At 37.6% G+C, this 20075-nt stretch overlaps 1 protein-coding gene across 1 annotated transcript in view; it reads left to right on the forward strand.

The window, feature by feature from the left end:
• The window catches only part of SDCCAG8 (SHH signaling and ciliogenesis regulator SDCCAG8), a 103028-nt gene extending 100852 nt beyond the window's left edge, over positions 1 to 2176 (forward strand). Inside the window, 1 exon segment of the mRNA XM_049777565.1 lies at positions 1903 to 2176. Within this exon segment, the coding sequence (XP_049633522.1) occupies positions 1903 to 2176 (274 nt within the window).
• Positions 2177 to 20075: the final 17899 nt, after the last annotated feature.

The following is a 20075-nucleotide window of genomic DNA, read 5'->3' on the forward strand; positions in this document are numbered from 1 at the left end:
AACTTCTGAGTGCATAGCCAGGAGTAACCCCTGAGCGTTACTGGGTGTGGCCCAAAAACAAAAACAAAAAAAAAATGAGACTACATTAAACTAAGAAGCTTCTGCACCTCAAAGGAAATAGTGACTGGGACACAAAGGCCACCTATAGAATGGGAGAAACTATTCACCCAATACCCATCTGTTAAGGAGCTAATATCTAAAATATACAAGGTACTGACAGTACTTAACAAGAAAAATATATTTAACATCTTCAAATATGGGGAGAAGAAATAAACAGGCATTTTCTCAAAGAAGAAATACAAATGGCCAAAACACACACGAAAAAATGCTCCACATCAGTAATCATCAGGGAGTTGCAAATCAAAACAACAATGAGGTATTATCTCACGCACTGGCACACATCACAAAGAACAAGAACAACCAATGCTGGCAGGTGTGTGGGGAGAAAGGAACTCTAATTCACGGATGCTTGAAATGCCATCTAGTCTTAGTTCAGTATTTCTGAAAGCAATATAGATATTCCTCAAAAAACTGAAAATTGAGCTGTCCTATGATTCAACAATACTGCTCCTAGGATTGTACCCTAAAAACAGAAAAATACAATACAAACATGCTCTCTGCACACACCTATGTTTTTTTCAGATCTATTTACAATGGCCAGAGTCTGGAAACAACTCAGAGGCCCAACAACAGATAAGTAGCTAAAGAAACTGTGGTACATATACACAATAGAATACTATGCAGTCGGAATACTATGCAGCTGTCAAAGGAAATGAAGTCATGAAATTTTTCTATATATGGATAGACTTGGAAACTATTATGCTGAGTGAAATGTCAGAGTGAAGTATCTAATGGCCATTTTCCTTCTCCAATGTGCCTTAGTGCTAGATAGGAAGTAGTAAGTTGAACTGCATCCTGAGCTATACTTGCTAATTCTCTATTTTTTCACTATTGATGCTTTTGGTTTGTGGAGTCTAAGGTAAGGCATGTGCATCCAACTCTTTTAAAAATAGTTTTGGCTGGGGCCAGGAAGGTGGCGCTAGAGGTAAGGTGTCTGCCTTGCAAGCGCTAGCGTAGGATGGACCACGGTTCGATCCCCCGGCGTCCCATATGGTCCCCCCAAGCCAGGGGCGATTTCTGAGGGCATAGCCAGGAGTAACCCCTGAGCATCAAACAGGTGTGGCCAAAAACATACAAACAAAAAATAATAATAATAGTTTTGGCTATTTTCTTACTCTAATTTTAACTCAAAGCTCATGCTTTCATTGGTAAGTGTGCTATTATGTCTTTGGACAGGAGTTAATTAATCATTTCAGTTAAGTAGCAAGTTTGGAGAGGAGAGAACCAATAGAAAAATTACTAATTTAGGATCTATAAAACCATTCTTTTCAGTGATGTTACAACTCATGTTTGACTGAATGATTAATAATTAAAAAAAAAAAAACCTTAATTCAGTATTTCCATTATTCCACATTTACTTCCCCAGTCAGGACTAACTATCTACTCCAGTCTGCAAAAATTGTTTCCATATGAACAACAGAGGCAATTATATCTTCATTTTGACCTCTGGGAATTTATTTTGTATTTTTCTCCTACTCATTCAATTTATCTGCATATTTTATATTTGACAGCTCATTAATAAGATTCCCAACTCTCTTCCACATTTTATGTAATTACATTTGACACATTATGTAAGAACACTTGACAATATCCTCCAAGGACTCACAAAACAGCTTAGGGTCACTTCAAACTTCAGGATCACTGTTCGCTGTCAGAAACTTTCCCCAGATATAATACACCAGTGGAACACTACAAAAGTATGAGGTCAGCCTGATCTCTTCTTTCTTCAGATATTGCAGTTTCTTAGATTCATATCTAAATCTTGTCTGATTTTTTCTCCAGATTAATGCAACTGGAAAAGTACAGTCAGGTTACAGCCCAACAACTGTTGCAGCTCCTCAAAAAACAAAACCAGTTTTTGCTGGAACAGAATGTGACAGAAGATATGGAGCTTCTGCAAGCCGAGGAAATATACCAAATGATGGAGAATGATTGTCTCTCAGACCAGCTTCAGCTCAGTTCAGCAGAGAACAGGTTCTCTTTATCCTTACTCAATTCAGAACTGTATCTTAACAGGCTAGCAGTTGGAATGATCAGAGTCCAAAAACTAGGTTAGGTACTGTGGAAGATGTTAAGAAGGGTGATTCTTGAAACTATCTAGACCTGCCTCCCAGTTAGAGGGGGAAATAAGGGAGGCACCAAGACCAAACAGGTGCAAGACTACTAAGTAGTAAACTGGTACAGCGGGGATCACATTTTCTAGCAGCCCCAGGGGTGAGGGAGGAGCCTTGGGAGATAGGATGAAAACAGAGGTGTAGGGAGGACAAATCGGCGATGGGAATCCCCCTGATTTTATGTAAATATGTACCTAAAATATTATTGTCAACAATATAAGCCACTATGTTCAAAATAAAAAATTATATTAAAAAAAAAGAAGGGTGATTCTCAGGTGTATCCTCTTAGGGGAGCTAAAGTTAAAATTCAGGAAGGAGAACAGAGCTATCAATATGGCATATAGAGTACTAAGATGTGCCAACTAGGCACAACTTCTGAGGGCTGTTGAGACAGAAAATGCAATGATCAGGAGGCTTATTGGAAGAGAGATATTAATAATTAGCTCTAGAATTATATATAATTTTGTAACTATACATCTCAGTGATTCAATATATATATACTCAATATATATGTAAGTATATATTGAATATATATATACTATGTATATACTCAATATATATGTAAGTATATATATTGAGTATATACATAGTATATATATATTCAATATATACTCATATATATACATTATACATATGAGTATATATATTGAATATATATATATTGAATCACCATGAGATGTGTAGTTACAAAATGATGTCATTTTATGCTCATAGTAAAATAAGAGGTGAAGAAATATGCAGAAATATATCCTTTTGATATATATATATATGTATATATATCCTTTCTTGTCAGATTGCTGTGGAGAGAAATTCTAACATTATGTTGAATAAAGAGTGGTGACAGTGCACATCTCACTTGTGCTAAAACCAGGAATAGACTTTCTGTTTTTCACCATTAAGTACATTATGATATTGGCTATGGTTTTGTTATAGATGGCCATTACTATGTTTCTTAAATTCCTATTTGGGGGCACTTTTTATATGAATTAATGTTGAATCTTGTCAAAAGTCTTCTCTGCATCAATTTTTCCGTTCCTTTTCTTGAAATAGTGTATTCTTTTAATTCATTTGCACATATTTGACCATCCTTCCAACTCTGGGATGAACCCCACTTGCATGATGAATATTTTTATATTTTGCTGCATTCAGTTTAATATAGTCCAATGAGGATCTTTCCATCAATATTCATCATTAATAATGGTCTATAATTTTTTAAGTGGTGCTTCTGTCTTTTTTTAATCAGTGTAATTTTGCCTTCACAGAAGCTATTAGGAAGGATTCCTATTTCTTCTCCTTTGTGTTGTTTTTTCCTATGTCATTAATTTTTCTGCTCTAATTTTTATTATCTTCTACTTGCATTAGAATTCTAAATTGTATAACTGAATGGTTCAATAATTTACTTGAACCTTTTATTACTTTCTGGTGTGTGTTTGAATAGCTATAGCTTTTACCCTTGTGGCTGCTTTTTGATGGCCCATATGTTTCATAGTTACTGTCTTCATTCTCCTTTGTTTGAGAAATCTTTTGATTTTTTTCTTTGATTTCCTATTTGGTCAAATTGTTATTTAGCAGTATGCCATTAAGTTTCCAGGTACTTATTATTTTTGCAACTTTCATTTTATGGCTGCTTTGTTCTTTTGTGGCTTTTGAGTCTAAGAATATAGTTGGCGTGATTTCTTTCTGTGTGATTTTATGAATGTTCAAATTATATCCCTGCTTTATGAGGATGGGTGATGTGCACTAGAGAAGAATGTACATTAGTTTTGATCAGGTTGAAATTCTGGAATATGTCTATTAAACCAAATTCTTCTAGTTGCTCATTTCAACCTCTTCATTGATATTTTGCCTGGTTGGTCTTTCCAATCATTTGAATTGCCTATTGAAGTAATCTCACCACTGTTATGGTGCCTTCAATATATTTCTTCGGGTTTCTTAACAGTTGTTTTATATATATGTTGCTGTTCCACTGTTTGATAAGACTTAAGTCCTCTTGATCTATTTTATTGTTGATACCATAATCAATCGGCATATAATCCCTTTCCTAACTTGGAAATTAATTTTAAAGCTTTTATTAAGTAAAATAAAAAATTATTAAGGTGTTTTTCATAATTTATAAAGTTATTTGTAGTTAACTGTTAGGTGAGTAACTTTTATTCTAGCATCATTCCAACTACTTCCTTCCACCAGTGTCCCCAGGTTCCTTCCCAGATTCCCACCCCTGTCTATTTGACAGGCACATGTTTAACTTTGATTTTTGTGGTTTGAATCCCCTGTTTTCATTGTTTTTACTCTATCATTTGGATAATTATCTATATCATTCCTCTACATTATCAGTGTACCCAACTTCCTGGATCTCTGCCCCATTACTTCTCATCTACCTGCCTTTATTTCTCTTACTTCCCTGTACTCTGTGGTTTGTTTATCTTGACAGCCCACCTTTACTACATTGTATTCCCTCATTCAGAGTCTATCTACCACAGATATGTGAGATTATCCTGTGTTTGTCTTTCTTCTGGCTTATTTCAGTTAACATTATATGTGCCAGATCCATCTCAAGTTGCAACAAATTTTATTATTTCATCCCATTCAGCTATGCAGTATTTCTTTTTTTTTTTTATTTAAACACCTTGATAACATACATGATTGTGTTTGGGTTTCAGTCATAAAAGGAACACCACCCATCACCAGTGCAACATTCCCATCACCCAAGTCCCAAATCTCCCTCCTCCCCACCCAACCCCCGCCTGTACTCTAAACAGGCTCTACATTTCCCTCATACATTCTCAATATTAGGACAGTTCAAAATGTAGTTATTTCTCTAACTAAACTCATCACTCTTTGTGGTGAGCTTCCTGAGGTGAGCTGGAACTTCCAGCTCTTTTCTCTTTTGTGTCTGAAATTTATTATTGCAAGAATGTCTTTCATTTTTCTTAAAACCCATAGATGAGTGAGACCATTCTGCGTTTTTCTCTCTCTCTCTGACTTATTTAACTCAGCATAATAGATTCCGTGTACATCCATGTATAGGAAAATTTCATGACTTCATCTCTCCTGACAGCTGCATAATATTCCATTGTGTATATGTACCACAGTTTCTTTAGCCATTCGTCTGTTGAAGGGCATCTTGGTTGTTTCCAGAGTCTTGCTATGGTAAATAGTGCTGCAATGAATATAGGTGTAAGGAAGGGATTTTTGTATTGTATTTTTGTGTTCTTAGGGTATATTCCTAGGAGTGGTATAGCTGGGTCGTATGGGAGCTCGATTTCCAGTTTTTGGAGGAATCTCCATATTGCTTTTCATAAAGGTTGAACTAGACGGCATTCCCACCAGCAGTGGATAAGGGTTCCTTTCTCTCCACATCCCCGCCAGCACTGTTTGTTCTCATTCTTTGTGATGTGTGCCATTCTCTGTGGTGTGAGGTGGTATCTCATTGTTGTTTTGATTTGCATCTCCCTGATGATTAGTGATGTGGAACATTTCTTCATGTGTCTTTTGGCCATTTGTATTTCTTCTTTGTCAAAGTGTCTGTTCATTTCTTCTCCCCATTTTTTGATGGGATTTGATGTTTTTTTTCTTGTAAATTTCTGTCAGTGCCTTATATATTTTGGAGATTAGCCCCTTGTCTGATGGATATTGGTGAATAGATTCTCCCACTCAGTGGGTGGCTCTTGTATCCTGGGCACTATTTCCTTTGAGGTGCAGAAGCTTCTCAACTTAATATATTCCCATCTGTTAATCTCTGTTTTCACTTGCTTGGAGAGTACAGTTTCCTCCTTGAAGATGCCTGTAGTCTCAATGTCCTGGAGAGTTTTGCCTATGTGTTGTTCTATATATCTTATGGTTTGGGGTCTGATATCGAGGTCTTTAATCCATTTGAATTTTACCTTCGTACATGATGTTAGCTGGGGGTCTAAGTTCAATTTTTTGCAAGTGGCTAGCCAGTTGTGCCAACACCAATTGTTGAAGAGGCTTTCCTTGCTCCATTTAGGATTTCCTGCTCCTTTATCAAAAATTAGGTGATTGTATGTCTGGGGAACATTTTCTGAGTATTCAAGCCTATTCCACTGATCTGAGGGTCTGTCCTTATTCCAATACCATGCTGTTTTGATAACTATTGCTTTGTAGTAAAGTTTAAAGTTGGGGAAAGTAATTCCTCCCATATTCTTTTTCCCAATGATTGCTTTAGCTATTCTAGGGTGTTTATTGTTCCAAACAAATTTCAAAAGTGCCTGATCCACTTCTTTGAAGAATGTCATAGGTATCTTTAGAGGGATAGCGTTGAATCTGTATAACGCCTTGGGGAGTATTGCCATTTTGATTATGTTAATCCTGACAATCCATGAGCAGGGTATGTGTTTCCATTTTCGCGTGTCCTCTCTTATTTCTTGGAGCAGAGTTTTATAGTTTTCTTTGTATAGGTCCTTCACATTTTTAGTCAAGTTGATTCCAAGATATTTGAGTTTATGTGGCTCTATTGTGAATGGGGTTGTTTTCTTAATGTCCATTTCTTCCTTATTACTATTGGTGTATAGAAAGGCCATTGATTTTTGTGTGTTAATTTTGTAGCCTGCCACCTTGCTATATGAGTCTATTGTTTCTAGAAGCTTTTTGGTAGAGTCTTTAGGGTTTTCTAAGTAGAGCATCATGTCATCTGCAAACAGTGAGAGCTTGACTTCTTCCTTTCCTATCTGGATTCCCTTGATATCTTTTTCTTGCCTAATCGCTATAGCAAGTACTTCCAGTGCTATGTTGAATAGGAGTGGTGAGAGAGGACAGCCTTGTCTTGTGCCAGAATTTAGAGGGAAGGCTTTTAGTTTTTCTCCATTGAGGATAATATTTGCCACTGGCTTGTGGTAGATGGCCTTAACTATATTGAGAAAGGTTCCTTCCATTCCCATCTTGCTGAGAGTTTTGATCAAGAATGGGTGTTGGACCTTGTCAAATGCTTTCTCTGCATCTATTGATATAATCATGTGGTTTTTATTTTCTTGTTGTTGATGTTGTGTATTATGTTGATAGACTTACGGATGTTAAACCATCCTTGCATTCCTGGGATGAAACCTACTTGATCGTAGTGGATGATCTTCTTAATGAGGTTTTGAATCCTATTTGCCAGGATTTTGTTGAGGATCTGCATTCATCAGCGATATTGGTCTGTAATTTTCTTTTTTCGTAGCATCTCTGTCTGGTTTAGGTATTAGGGTGATGTTGGCTTCATAAAAGCTGTTTGGGAGTGTTTCCGTTTGTTCAATTTCATGAAAGAGTCTTGCCAGGATTGGTAGTAGTTCCTCTTGGAATGTTTGAAAGAATTCATTAGTGAATCCATCTGGGCCTGGGCTTTTGTTTTTGGGCAGACTTTTGATTACCATTTTTATTTCATCAATGGTGATGGGGGTGTTTAGATATGCTACATCCTCTTCCTTCAACCGTGGAAGATTATAAGAGTTCAAGAATTTATCCATTTCTTCCAGGTTCTCATTTTTAGTGGCATAGAGTTTTTCAAAGTAGTTTCTGATTACCCTTTGAATCTCTGTCATATCAGTAGTGATCTCTCCTTTTTCATTCCTGATACGAGTTATCAAGTTTCTCTCTCTCTCTTTCTTTGTTAGGTTTGCCAGTGGTCTATCAATCTTGTTTATTTTTTCAAAGAACCAACTTCTGCTTTCGTTGATCTTTCAGATTGTTTTTTGGGTTTCCACTTCGTTGATTTCTGCTCTCAGCTTTGTTATTTCCTTCTGTCTTCCTATTTTTGGGTCCTTTTGTTGAGTACTTTCTAGTTCTATTAGCTGTGTCATTAAGCTACTCAGGTAAGCTCCTTCTTCCTTCCTGATGTGTGCTTGCAAAGCTATAAATTTTCCTCTCAGTACTGCTTTTGCTGTGTCCCATAAGTTCTGATAGTTTGTGTCTTTATTGTCATTTGTTTCCAGGAACCTTTTGATTTCCTTCTTGATTTCATCTCGGACCCACTGGTTATTGAGTATAAGGCTGTTTAACTTCCAGGTGTTAAAGTTTTTCTTCTGAGTCCCTTTGGAATTCACAAATAATTTCAGAGCCTTGTGGTCAGCGAAGGTAGTCTGCAAAATTTCTATCCTCTTGATATTATGGAGGTATGTTTTATGTGCCAGCATGTAGTCTATCCTGGAGAATGTCCCATGTACATTGGAGAAGAATGTGTATCCAGGTTTCTGGGGATGGAGTGTCCTATATATATCCACTAGGCCTCTTTCTTCCATTTCTCTCCTCAGGTCTAGTATATTCTTGTTGGGTTTCAGTCTGGTTGACCTGTCCAGTGTTGACAAAGCAGTGTTGATGTCCCCCACAATTATTGTGTTGTTATTGATATTGTTTTTCAGATTTGTCAACAGTTGTTTTAAATATTTTGCTGGCCCCTCATTTGGTGCATATATGTTTAGGAGAGTTATTTCTTCCTGCTCTACATACCCCTTGATTAATATAAAATGTCCATCTTTGTCCCTTACAACCTTCCTGAGTATAAAGTTTGCATTATCTGATATTAGTATGGCCACTCCAGCTTTTTTATGGGTGTTGTTTGCTTGGATAACTTTTCTCCAGCCTTTTATTTTGAGTCTATGTTTGTTTTGACTATTCAGGTGCGTTTCTTGTAGGCAGCAGAAGGTTGGATTGAGTTTTTTGATCCATTTAGCCACTCTGTGTCTCTTAACTGGTGCATTTAGTCCATTGACGTTGAGAGAAAGAATTGTCCTGGGATTTAATGCCATCTTTATATCGAAATTTGGTGTGTCTTTTGGTTAGTCTTGTTTTAAATTAGGTCTTTCAGTTTTTCTCTTAAGACTGGTTTTGAGTCTGTAAAGTTTCTGAGCTGTTTTTTGTCTGTGAAACCATGTATTCTTCCGTCAAACCGGAAAGTGAGTTTTGCTGGGTACAGTATTCTAGGTGAAGCATTCATTTCATTCAGTCTTGTCACAATATCCCACCACTGCTTTCTGGTATTGAGTGTTTCTGGTGACAGGTCTGCTGTAAATCTCAAGGATGCTTGCTTGAATGTAATTTCCCCTTTTGATCTTGCTGTTTTCAGAATTCTGTCTCTATCTGTGGGATTTGTCATTGTGACTAGGATGTGTCTTGGGGTGGTTTTTATTGGGTCTCTTTTGGTTGGTACTCTTCGAGCATGCAGGATTTGATCACATATATTCTTTAGCTCTGGGAGTTTCTCTTTAATGATGTTCTTGACCGTTGATTCTTCCTGGACATTTTCTTCCTGGGTCTCTGGGACTCCAATGATTCTTAAGTTGTTTCTGTTGATCTTATCATAGACCTCTATTTTCATCTGTTCCCATTCTTTGACTAATTTTTCCATTGTCTGTTCATTTGTTTTAAGTTTTTTTTCCAATCTCTCCTGTTGTATGGAATTGTTATGTATCTCATCTTCCACAGCACCAAGTCTATTCTCAGCTTCTGATACCCTGTCCCAGAGCTTATCCATTTTGTCATTCACTTCATTTACTGATTTTTTCAGGCCTGTTAGTTGACATGTTATTTCAGTTTGGAGTTTTGTGATTTCTGTCTTCATATTTTCTTGATTCTTATTAGTGTTCTGTTCTACTCTATTCATGGTTTCTTGGAGTTCTTTGAGCATATTCCATATTGCTACTCTAAAGTCCTTATCTGAGAGATTGATTAGTTGGTTGGTCGTTAACTGGTCATCAGAATTGTCATCTTCATTCTCTATGTCTGATTCTGGCCTTCGTTGTTTCCCCATTGTCACACTTGTATTGTGGGTTTTTCTACGTGTTGTGGTGGTATTTATTGGTTATATGATGCAGGCAACACACTTCTCTGGCTCCGCCCTTTTTGGATGGGCCAACTTGCCTCCAAGGTAGGGGAGTCCTCTGTGGATGAAGCCTCACACAGGATCCAATCTTAGGCCCGAGCACGCAGCAGAGAAGACAGTCTGGAGAGAAATTCTTGCCTCTGTGATCCAGGACAGTTCTTAGTGTGGTTTTTTTCTTCTTGTGATGGTGTTCTTTTTTTAGAAAGAGCGCACGGCTGCGTAGCGAAGTGGAGCTAAGTGCCTTCTGGAGCCTCTTTTCAGCCCACTCTCAGGAGGTTCACGCAACAGGATAGCAGAGAGACACACACAGGCAGCACTCACAGTTTTTCACAGTCGGGCCCCACTGGTCAGGCGTAGTTTACACTCGCTCGCTGGGCAGCTTCAGAATGCTGTATTTTTGGGGTTCACTTCCCAGGACTCTGAGGAGAGTCACTGGCTTGCTGGGTAGCTTCCGAATGTAGTTTCTTTGGGGTTCGCTTCCTAGGGCTCTGAGGAGAGCTTCCAGAGTTCAGGAAAGACAGAGAAGAGTAGGACAGGGCTCCCTTCAGGTGCTCAGTTTCTGGCTCGCTTGTAGCTTCCAAATGTAGTTTCTTTGGGGTTCGCTTCCCAGGGCTCTGAGGAGAGCTTCCAGAGTTCAGGAAAGACAGAGAAGGGTAGGACAGGGCTCCCTTCAGGTGCTCAGTTTCCTCAGAAGAAGCACAGCCGGGTGGAGACTCTGCAGGTAGAGCAATCAGCACTCTGCCTGGAAACCCCCACATCCAGCCATTTCTTACTCACTCCCTGGCTCGCTGGGTAGCTTCCAAATGTAGTTTCTTTGGGGTTCGCTTCCCAGGGCTCTGAGGAGAGCTTCCAGAGTTCAGGAAAGACAGAGAAGGGTAGGACAGGGCTCCCTTCAGGTGCTCAGTTTCCTCAGAAGAAGCACAGCCGGGTGGAGACTCTGCAGGTAGAGCAATCAGCACTCTGCCTGGAAACCCCCACATCCAGCCATTTCTTACTCACTCACTGGCTCACTGGGTAGCTTCCGAATGTAGAATGTAGTTTCTTTGGGGTTCGCTTCCCAGGGCTCTGAGGAGAGCTTCCAGAGTTCAGAAAAGACAGAGAAGAGTAGGACAGGGCTCCCTTCAGGTGCTCAGTTTCCTCAGAAGAGGCACAGCCGGGTGGAGACTCTGCAGGTAGAGCAATCAGCACTCTGCCTGGAAACCCCCACATCCAGCCATTTCTTACTCACTCCCTATGCAGTATTTCTTATATACACACACATCTTCATAATCTACTCATTATTAGATACCTAGCTTGATTTTATATCTCAGCTATTGTACTAAGTACTGAAAAAGTAGTGTGTATAGTGTCCTTTTGTGACCTGGAGTAGAGACTAAGAAAGTAATTTCTGGCTCATTTGTCACCTAATTCTTAATTTTACTAAAACATGCCTATACTGTTTACCATAGGGATTGAACCAGACAACATTCCTACCAGCAGTGAATCAGAGTTGCCTCTTCACCACATCCCATCAATATAAATTGTTTCCTTTTTTTTTTTTTTATTTTGGGTCACACTCGGCAGTGCTCAGGGATTACTCCTGACTATCTGCTCAGAAATTACTCCTGGCAGGCACGAGGACCATATGGGATGCCGGGATTTGAACCAATGCAGGTCCTGGGTCAGCCACTTGCAAGACAAATGCCCTACCACTCTGCTATCTCTCCGGCCTTGTTTCCATATTTTTATATTTATCAAAAAAAAATAATATTTAGACATTCTCACTGATGTGAAATGATATCTCATTGTTGTCTTGATTTAGATTTTATTATCCTCTTGATTTGAATTTCCCTAATGATAGGTTTGTTTTTATTTGGAAGCAACACCAAGCAGTACTCAGGGCTTACTCCACTCCTGATTCTATACTCAAGAATTGCTTCTGATGGGGCTTGGATGACCATATAGGATGCTAGGAATTGAACTTGGATAGGTTACATGCCAGACAAGCACCCTACCCACTGAATTATTGCTTAGTCTCCAACCCCAGCACCATTTTTGAAAAGATTATCTTTGGGCCTGAAGAGATAGCACAGTGGTGTTTGCCTTGCAAGCAGCTGATCCAGGACCTAAGGTAGTTGGTTCGAATCCCGGTGTCCCATATGGTCCCCCATGCCTGCCAGGAGCTATTTCTGAGCAGACAGCCAGGAGTAACCCCTTAGTATTGCCAGGTGTGGCCCAAAAACCAAAAGAAAAGAAAAGAAATGATTATCTTTATCCCATTTTATGTTCTCAGCTCCTGAATCTAAACTTCGTTGTCCAACCCAAAATAATTGTTTATCTTTCCTTAGGTTTTATGATTCTTTTCAATTATTTCACTCTAAATTTGTATTTGTCCTGTATGTTTAGGTATGTTCCTAAACACCAAGTAGAGTGTTTTTTTTTCTTGATCCTCAGCCTCTTTGTCTTCTTATAGGAGAGTTTAGTTCGTTAATATAATAAAAGTTTATTTTTTCCGGCCATACCCAGTGATGGTCAGGGACTACTTCTGGCTATGCACTCAGAATTCCTCCTGGCCTGGGGGATCATATGGGACACTGAACAGAGATTATCCTGGGTCAGCCACATGCAAGGCAAACATACTACCACTGTGCTATTGTTCTGGCCCCATAATGAGAGATTATATAAATGACTGTGTTGCCATTTATGTGTATGTATTGAGGTTATTTTTGCAACTGTCTGTTTCTTAAATTTTTATTATAAATTATTTTATGTTTTTAAAACTCCAGTTGCTTATATTATTGCAGCTGTCTATTTGCTTCTTATATGTGAAATTACTTATAAGTAATTCTTGTGAGATTCATTTTGTAGCTGAAATGTTTAGTTATAGATGACATATTTTCAAGGTAGTAGAACTTTAATTTGAAATGTCTGTGAATTTCAGTACTTTGAAAATTCCATTCCACTGTTGCTTTTTTGATATAATAATGGAAGGTCTGATATGATTCTTTTCTCAAATTTATTTTTTATTATGTAACTGAGTTACAAAGTAGTTCATAATAATTATTTCAGATTTATGGTATTCCAATAGCAGTCCCACTATCAGTGTGACCTTTTTTCAGCCACTGTTCCCAAGTTCCCTCTCATTCATCCCCCAGCTTACCCTCTTGGACGACACATAATAAATTTATATGTAACCCAACATATATTTTATAACAAAAATTTTATGTTGTTTACAAAAAAGTTTTTTATGAGGCTGGCTCTTTTGAAGAAATTGTAGGTTTGATCATTGTAAAAAAAAATCTTATCTAAGGAGGGAAAGAGAAATCTTTTCTGTAGCCAGAGTGATCAAGTATTTGAAAACATTTTAAGAGAAGATACTTTCTACCACTAAATCATACCCCCAGAACACCTCTCCTCATTTCCCCCTTTCCCATTAACTCTGTAGGAAGTCTCCAAGTGAAATTGTGGAGTGAACCTAAAACCTCTAATTAAATTATATGTTTGAGGATATTTTCCACTTCTGGTTTTAGATCAGGTCCTACTTGAAGAAACATTTGTAAGAAGTGACGCTACTACCAGATTCACAAGTGTTCATTTATCATGCCTCATAAACTTATTTCTGTGCGTATGTCATTTTTATATCATATACAACATACAATTTTAATTTAGGTATTCACTTTTTTCCTACAGTGCTCATAGTCATGAAGCCTGATCTACAGGACCAGAGTTGGCAGTTTCTACCACTTCTCCTTTGTATAATGTTTTCTCCAGCCCTCTCAGCTTTATAAAATTGTTTCATGTTTTACCATTTGTATTTGTATTATTTTAATTTTGTAAACTTTATTCTGATGTAGTGTGTGGTGGAGAGAATATGTTTAACCAATAGAGATGTGCTGGGATCTGTCACACATAGCATCCCTCTTTCATATTTTTATGCATACAGGGCTTTAGAAACCTGGACTTTTTCACATGCCTGTCTCACCAAGTTCTACCTATCCACATGCCTGGGGTGATAATTGCCCATTAGCAAATTCTTATAAAAATACACTCTGCACTACACATAATTATATGAGTCTGGGAGTAAGAGTGTCCTGGAACTGGCATCTTCCTGAACTGCCTTAGTCTGCTGTTTGTGCCTCCTGCAAAGGAAGAAAACACCTAGCTCTGACAAGGTGTAGTCTGGTCATGGCAGCACAGGTAGGTATTGCAGACACAATGTAGGTGCCAAGTGATCACTGGGAAAGGGTAAAACAACAACATGTTACAGAGATGAGCTATAGTATTTAGGAAAGAAGAGGCCACATTAGGTAACTAAGTTCTCAAATCTGTTCTCTTCCCTGCTATGAGGGGCATGTGCAGTGTTTGCATGATGTTGGGGTCAGGGGAACTTGGAGAGGAGGACTCCTTCATAGAGAAAGAGCTGCTTCCTCCAAGGACTCTTTAACAGCATGATGATGGTTTCTCCATTGACCTCCCTCCTAGCAAAGGGAGTATATCAGAATACTCAACCCCAAATAAAACAAGAAATCGCAACCCCTAAAAATTACTTTTAATGAGATCTTATTGTGGAACGGCTCCCACTGGTGAGAACAGGAGAGTTATAACCAGGCAGAATTGTTGTCTTTGAGAGACATGGATCCCACAAGTAGTAGGGTTATCAGGTAGCAATGTAACAATGAAAATGTAAACAAAAGACACCACATCCAAAGAACCTATCACCAAGTAGATGACAGGGAAGCACACTACTCCTGAATGGGTTCTGTCATGATTGTGATTTTTCACTTCTAGCAATGCTTGAGATTCATTTCTGGTGGCATCAGAAATATATACATAGTAATATACCCACCAAGGTAAACAACCTGGGATGTTTATCTACAGCAGTGAGTTTATCTATGGCAGTTCTGTAACACAATATTCTATAGGTAAAAGAAATTTTCATTTATTAACCCCAATGCCTTGGGTTGTTTTAAAAGTGGGAGCCCTAATGCTTCTTTTTAAATGTGTGTGAGCTGCCCATGCCCAACCTCCAGATCCAAGATTAAATTATTTTAAGCCTTTGTCAAGATCAAATGAGATCAACATTAGGAAACCCGGTTATTTATTTATATTATTAGTACTTCAAGAGGAAAAAATAAGTGGTTATTACAATGGTTGTTGAACAAAGCATTTGATTTTAAAACTCATTGGGATATAGTATATAAATACACATCAAAGTCAATTTATAGCTTTACGGGCTGTAAAACAATAATGGTCACTCATTAATTTAGAAGATTTGAAGGCACAGGCCCAGTAATTAGGTAAGAAAAAGTCAAAATTCTGGGCCTGGAGAGATAGCACAGTCGCGTTTGCCTTGCAAGCAGCCAATCCAGGACCAAAGGTGGTTGGTTCAAATCCCAGTGTCCCATATGGTCCCCCGTGCCTGCCAGGAGCTATTTCTGAGCAGACAGTCAGGAGTAACCCCTGAGCACTGCCGGGTGTGGCCCAAAAACCAAAAAAAAAAAAAAAAGTCAAAATTCTATAAATGTTTATTTTTTCAAATCTATAAAATGTATGAGAATCAACTTAAAAATGATTGCAACTAAAAAAACCATTCTAGACAAAAATAAATAGTGGGAGCTCTGGGACTGTAGTGATAGTACAACAACAGATAGAAACTTTTGCCTTGCATGTGTCTGGCCCAGGTTTGATCCCCAGTATTCTATATGGTCCCTGAACACTACCAGGAGTACTCTGTGAGTGTAGAGGCAAGAGCAAGCTTTAAGCATCAACTGTATGACTTAAATTGATTAATATGCAGAAAAAAATAAATGAAAAATATTGAAGGATAATGGTAAAATAATGTTGTCTGAGGAGATTGTAGGGAAAACATGGGAAGAGATCAGGTTTATCGGTATAAAATCAGTGTATAGAGTATTTTAAACTATGCTTTTGACATATAACTAATCTCTATTTAGAATATTCAAAATAAAGCCAATACTATAATGTTTATCAATATGAAAATACATAAATACAAGCCATTAAAATAATCAAGATGTCCTAAATACTCTTTAGTAATGCTAATTGCTATAATTAGGAAACAATTTCAGTGTGTTTTAGTATACATATAAAATTGATGATATAACAAAATTTTGAAATTATGTCTTCTGTCAGCAGTTGAAGGTAATTATTGTTATGGTGCCATGAAACTTACTGTTTACAATTTTAATATTAAGCAATGATTCATGATTTTTACTACTAAAGATATAAATTATATAAATGATATTCATCCATTCTATATAAATTTTTCTTTAAAAACTGCTTAAGATTAGAAAAAAGTTACAAGGTTTGAATAAAGATTGTTCTGTTTACTTTTGGGAATAAACTGCTAACATGTCATCTTTCCTAGTTTCTTATTTCCTACAAATCAGTATAATCTTTATTATTATATGATTAAGACATTCACAATAAAAACATTTACATTAAGAATATATCTTTTAATCCTCATATTCTTTTTTGGTGAGCATATGTTAGCATATGTGCTAACCCAGTAGAATTCCAAGATTACTTGATCAATGTCTAGCAAAACTGAGGGTCTATATGAAGTGCTGAGGACAGAATCGACATAGGCCACATGCAACGTAAGTGCTACGCTATCTGTCTGGCCCCTAATAACATGAGGTTTCTACTTTGTATGTAGTTTGGGTATTTTGAAAAAGAAATAAGTAGACCCATAAGTTCTAGCTACATGTCTCTTAAACTCTTGACCTTGCATCAGTTCTTCCGTCTTTTTTTTGTCTTTCATTACGATTCACCCTGAAGATATAATTCTAGTAATGTAGCATGTCTGAATGCAATGTCTCATAACAATTTCATGTTTCTAAATGAAAACATTCAGTACATACAATAGTACATTTCAATTCTTACTGCTCCCCTTTGAACTTATTGTTTTCCCTTCATCTACTTATTTTGGATTATTTTTAATATTTTAATTTTTATTTAAAAGTTATACTGTATATTATTTAATTAAGCTATTTTCCTTGTGATCCCAATCTAAGGAAAGTCACTGCACAGATATTACATCAGTCTTGACACAACAATGGAACATAAAATGTCTGACCTTTTCCTATTATATAATTGTATGAAGCCAAAAAATGATGAATATCTTTAAAAAAGCTACCCTTCTCTCTAGGCTTATTAGGGTAGAGTTATTAGAGATGGACCATGGCTCTGCTTGCTTTGGTGTGGGAACTTTGATCCTTCCCTGAGGGCTCATTTCTCCTTAGGTGAGTCTTCCCTGCCCAGAAAGTATGAATATAGCTGACACTGCTGGGCCGCTTAAGCATGGCAGACATCTTGGGCCTTCTCTCTACTTGCTTCAGCCTGAGAACTTTGATCCTCACTGGCATCCTTCCCTGAGGGCTTACTTCTCCTGAAATGAGTCTTCCCTGCCCAGAGACTGTGTATAGATGACTCTGCTGGGCCTCTTAAAAGCGGCAGACATCTTGGGCCTTCACTCTGTTTTCTTCAGCCTGCAAACTTTGATCCTCTCTGGCATTTTTCCCTGAGGGCTTGCCTTCTCCTGAGGTGAGTCATCCTGCCCACAAGGGGTGGAGCCAGAGAACCATGGCAGCTACTGCGCTTCACGGCCTGACACTCGGCCTGACACTCGACATAGCCAATGAAAACCACCACAATACATAGAAAAATTCACAATGCAAGTGATAATGGGGAAACAATGAAGACCAACATCAGGCATAGAGAATGAAGATGGAAACTAATGAACCAAAAACAGCCAACCACCTAGTCTCTCAGATATGGAGTGTAGAGAAGAAATATGGAGGACATTCACAGAACTCAAAGAAATCATAGATCGAGTTGAACAAAACACTAATAAGAATCAAGAGGATATGAAGATAAAAATCAGAAAAGTCCAAACTAAAATAACAAGTCTGAAAAACTCAGTAGATGGGTTGAAAAACTCAATGAAAAGCCTAACAGCAGCTGAGGGTAGAATTAGTGAGCCGGAAGATGAGATACATAACAATGCTATAGCGCAGAAGAGATTGGAAAAAAGCCTTAAAGCAAATGATAAGAGAATGGAAAAATTACTCAAATAATGTGAACAGATGAAAATAGAAGTCTTTCAAAAGCTCAACAGAAACAACATAAGAATCTTTGGAGTCCTAGAAACCCAGGAAGAAAATCTCCAGGAAAAATCAATAGTCAAAACATCATTACAGAGAAACTTCCAGAGCTAAAGAATACATGCGACCAAATCCTGCATGCCCAAAAAGTACCAATTAAAAGAGACACCAGGAAAAACACCCCAAGACACATCCTAGACACAATGACGAATCCTACAGATAGAGACAGAATTCTAAAAGCAGCAAGATCAAAAAGGAAAATTACATTCAAGGGAGCATCCTTGAGATTTACAGCAGACCTGTCACAAGAAACACTCAGGCCAGAAGGCAGTGGTGGGACATAGAGACAAGACTCAATGAAATAAATGCTTTGCCTAGAATACTGCACCCAGCAAAACTCACTTTTAGGTTTGAAGGAAGTATACATGGCTTCACAGATAAACAACAGCTCAGAAACTTTACAGACTCAAAACCAGTCTTAAAAGAAAAACTGAAAGGTCTGCTTTAAGACATGACTTACCAATAGACAAACCAAACTTCTACACAAAAATGGCACTAAATCCCATGGCAATTATCTCTCAATGTCAATGGACTAAATGCACCCATTAAGAGACACAGAGTGGCTAAATGGATCAAAAAATTGAACCCAATCTTCTGCTGCCTACAAGAAACACACATGAATATTCAGAACAAACATAGATTAAAAATCAAAGGCTAGAGGAAAATCATCCAAGCAAACAACATCCACAAAAAAGCTGGAGTGGCCATACTAATACCAGGTGATACAAACTTTATATTCAGAAAAGTTGTAAAAGACAAAGATGGGCATTTTATACTAACAAGGGACATGCACAGCAGGAAGAAATCACTCCTAAACATATATGCACCCAATGAGAGACCAGCCAAGTATTTAATACAATTGTTGACAAATATGAAAAACGAATATTAATAATAACACAATAATTGTGGGATATCTCAACATGGCTCTTTCAACATTTAATAGGTCAACCAGATTGAAAACCACCAAAAATATACTAGACCAGAAAAGAGAACTGGAAGAAAGAGGCCTAGTAAATATATATATATATATATATATATATATATATATATATATATATATATATATATATATATATATATATATATGACACTCCATCCTCAGAAACCTGAATACATATTCTTTGCAATGTACCAGGGTCATTCTCCAGGACAGACCACATGCTGGCACAGAAAACATACCTCCAATAAATCAAGAGGATATAAATTTTGCAGGCTACCTTCACTGACCACAAGGCACTGATATTAGATGTGAACTACAAAGGAAAACAGAAGAAAAACGCTAACTGAACAACCAGTGTGTGAGATAAAATCAAAGAGATATCAAAACTTTCCTGGAAACAAACGACAATGAAGACACAAACTATCAGAACCTATGGGACACTGCAAAATTAGTACTGAGAGGAAAATTTATAGCTTTGCAAGCACACATCAGAAGGGGCATACCTGAATAGCTTAATGATGCAGCTTATTAAATTAGAAAATGATCAACAAGAGGAACCAAAAATAGAGAGACAGAAGGAATAACAAAGCTCAGAGCAGAAATCAATGAAGGGGAAACCCAAAAAACAATCTGAAATCTCAATGGAAGCAGAAGTTGGTTCTTCAAAAAATAAACAAGATTGATAGACCATTGGCAAAAACTCACAAAGAAAGAGAGGGAGAGAAGTTTGATAACCCATATCAGAAATAAAAAGGGGGAGATCACTACGGATACTGCAGAGATTCAAAGGGTATTCCAAGACTACTTTGAGAAACTCTATGCCACTAAACATGAGAGTCTGGAAGAAATGAATAAATTCTTGGATTCTTATAAACTTCCATGGTTGAAGAAGGAGGATGTAGCATATCTAAACACCTCCATCACTA

This window comes from Suncus etruscus, chromosome 7 (assembly GCF_024139225.1).
Source record: "Suncus etruscus isolate mSunEtr1 chromosome 7, mSunEtr1.pri.cur, whole genome shotgun sequence".
In the NCBI taxonomy this organism is placed as follows: Eukaryota; Metazoa; Chordata; class Mammalia; order Eulipotyphla; family Soricidae; genus Suncus; species Suncus etruscus.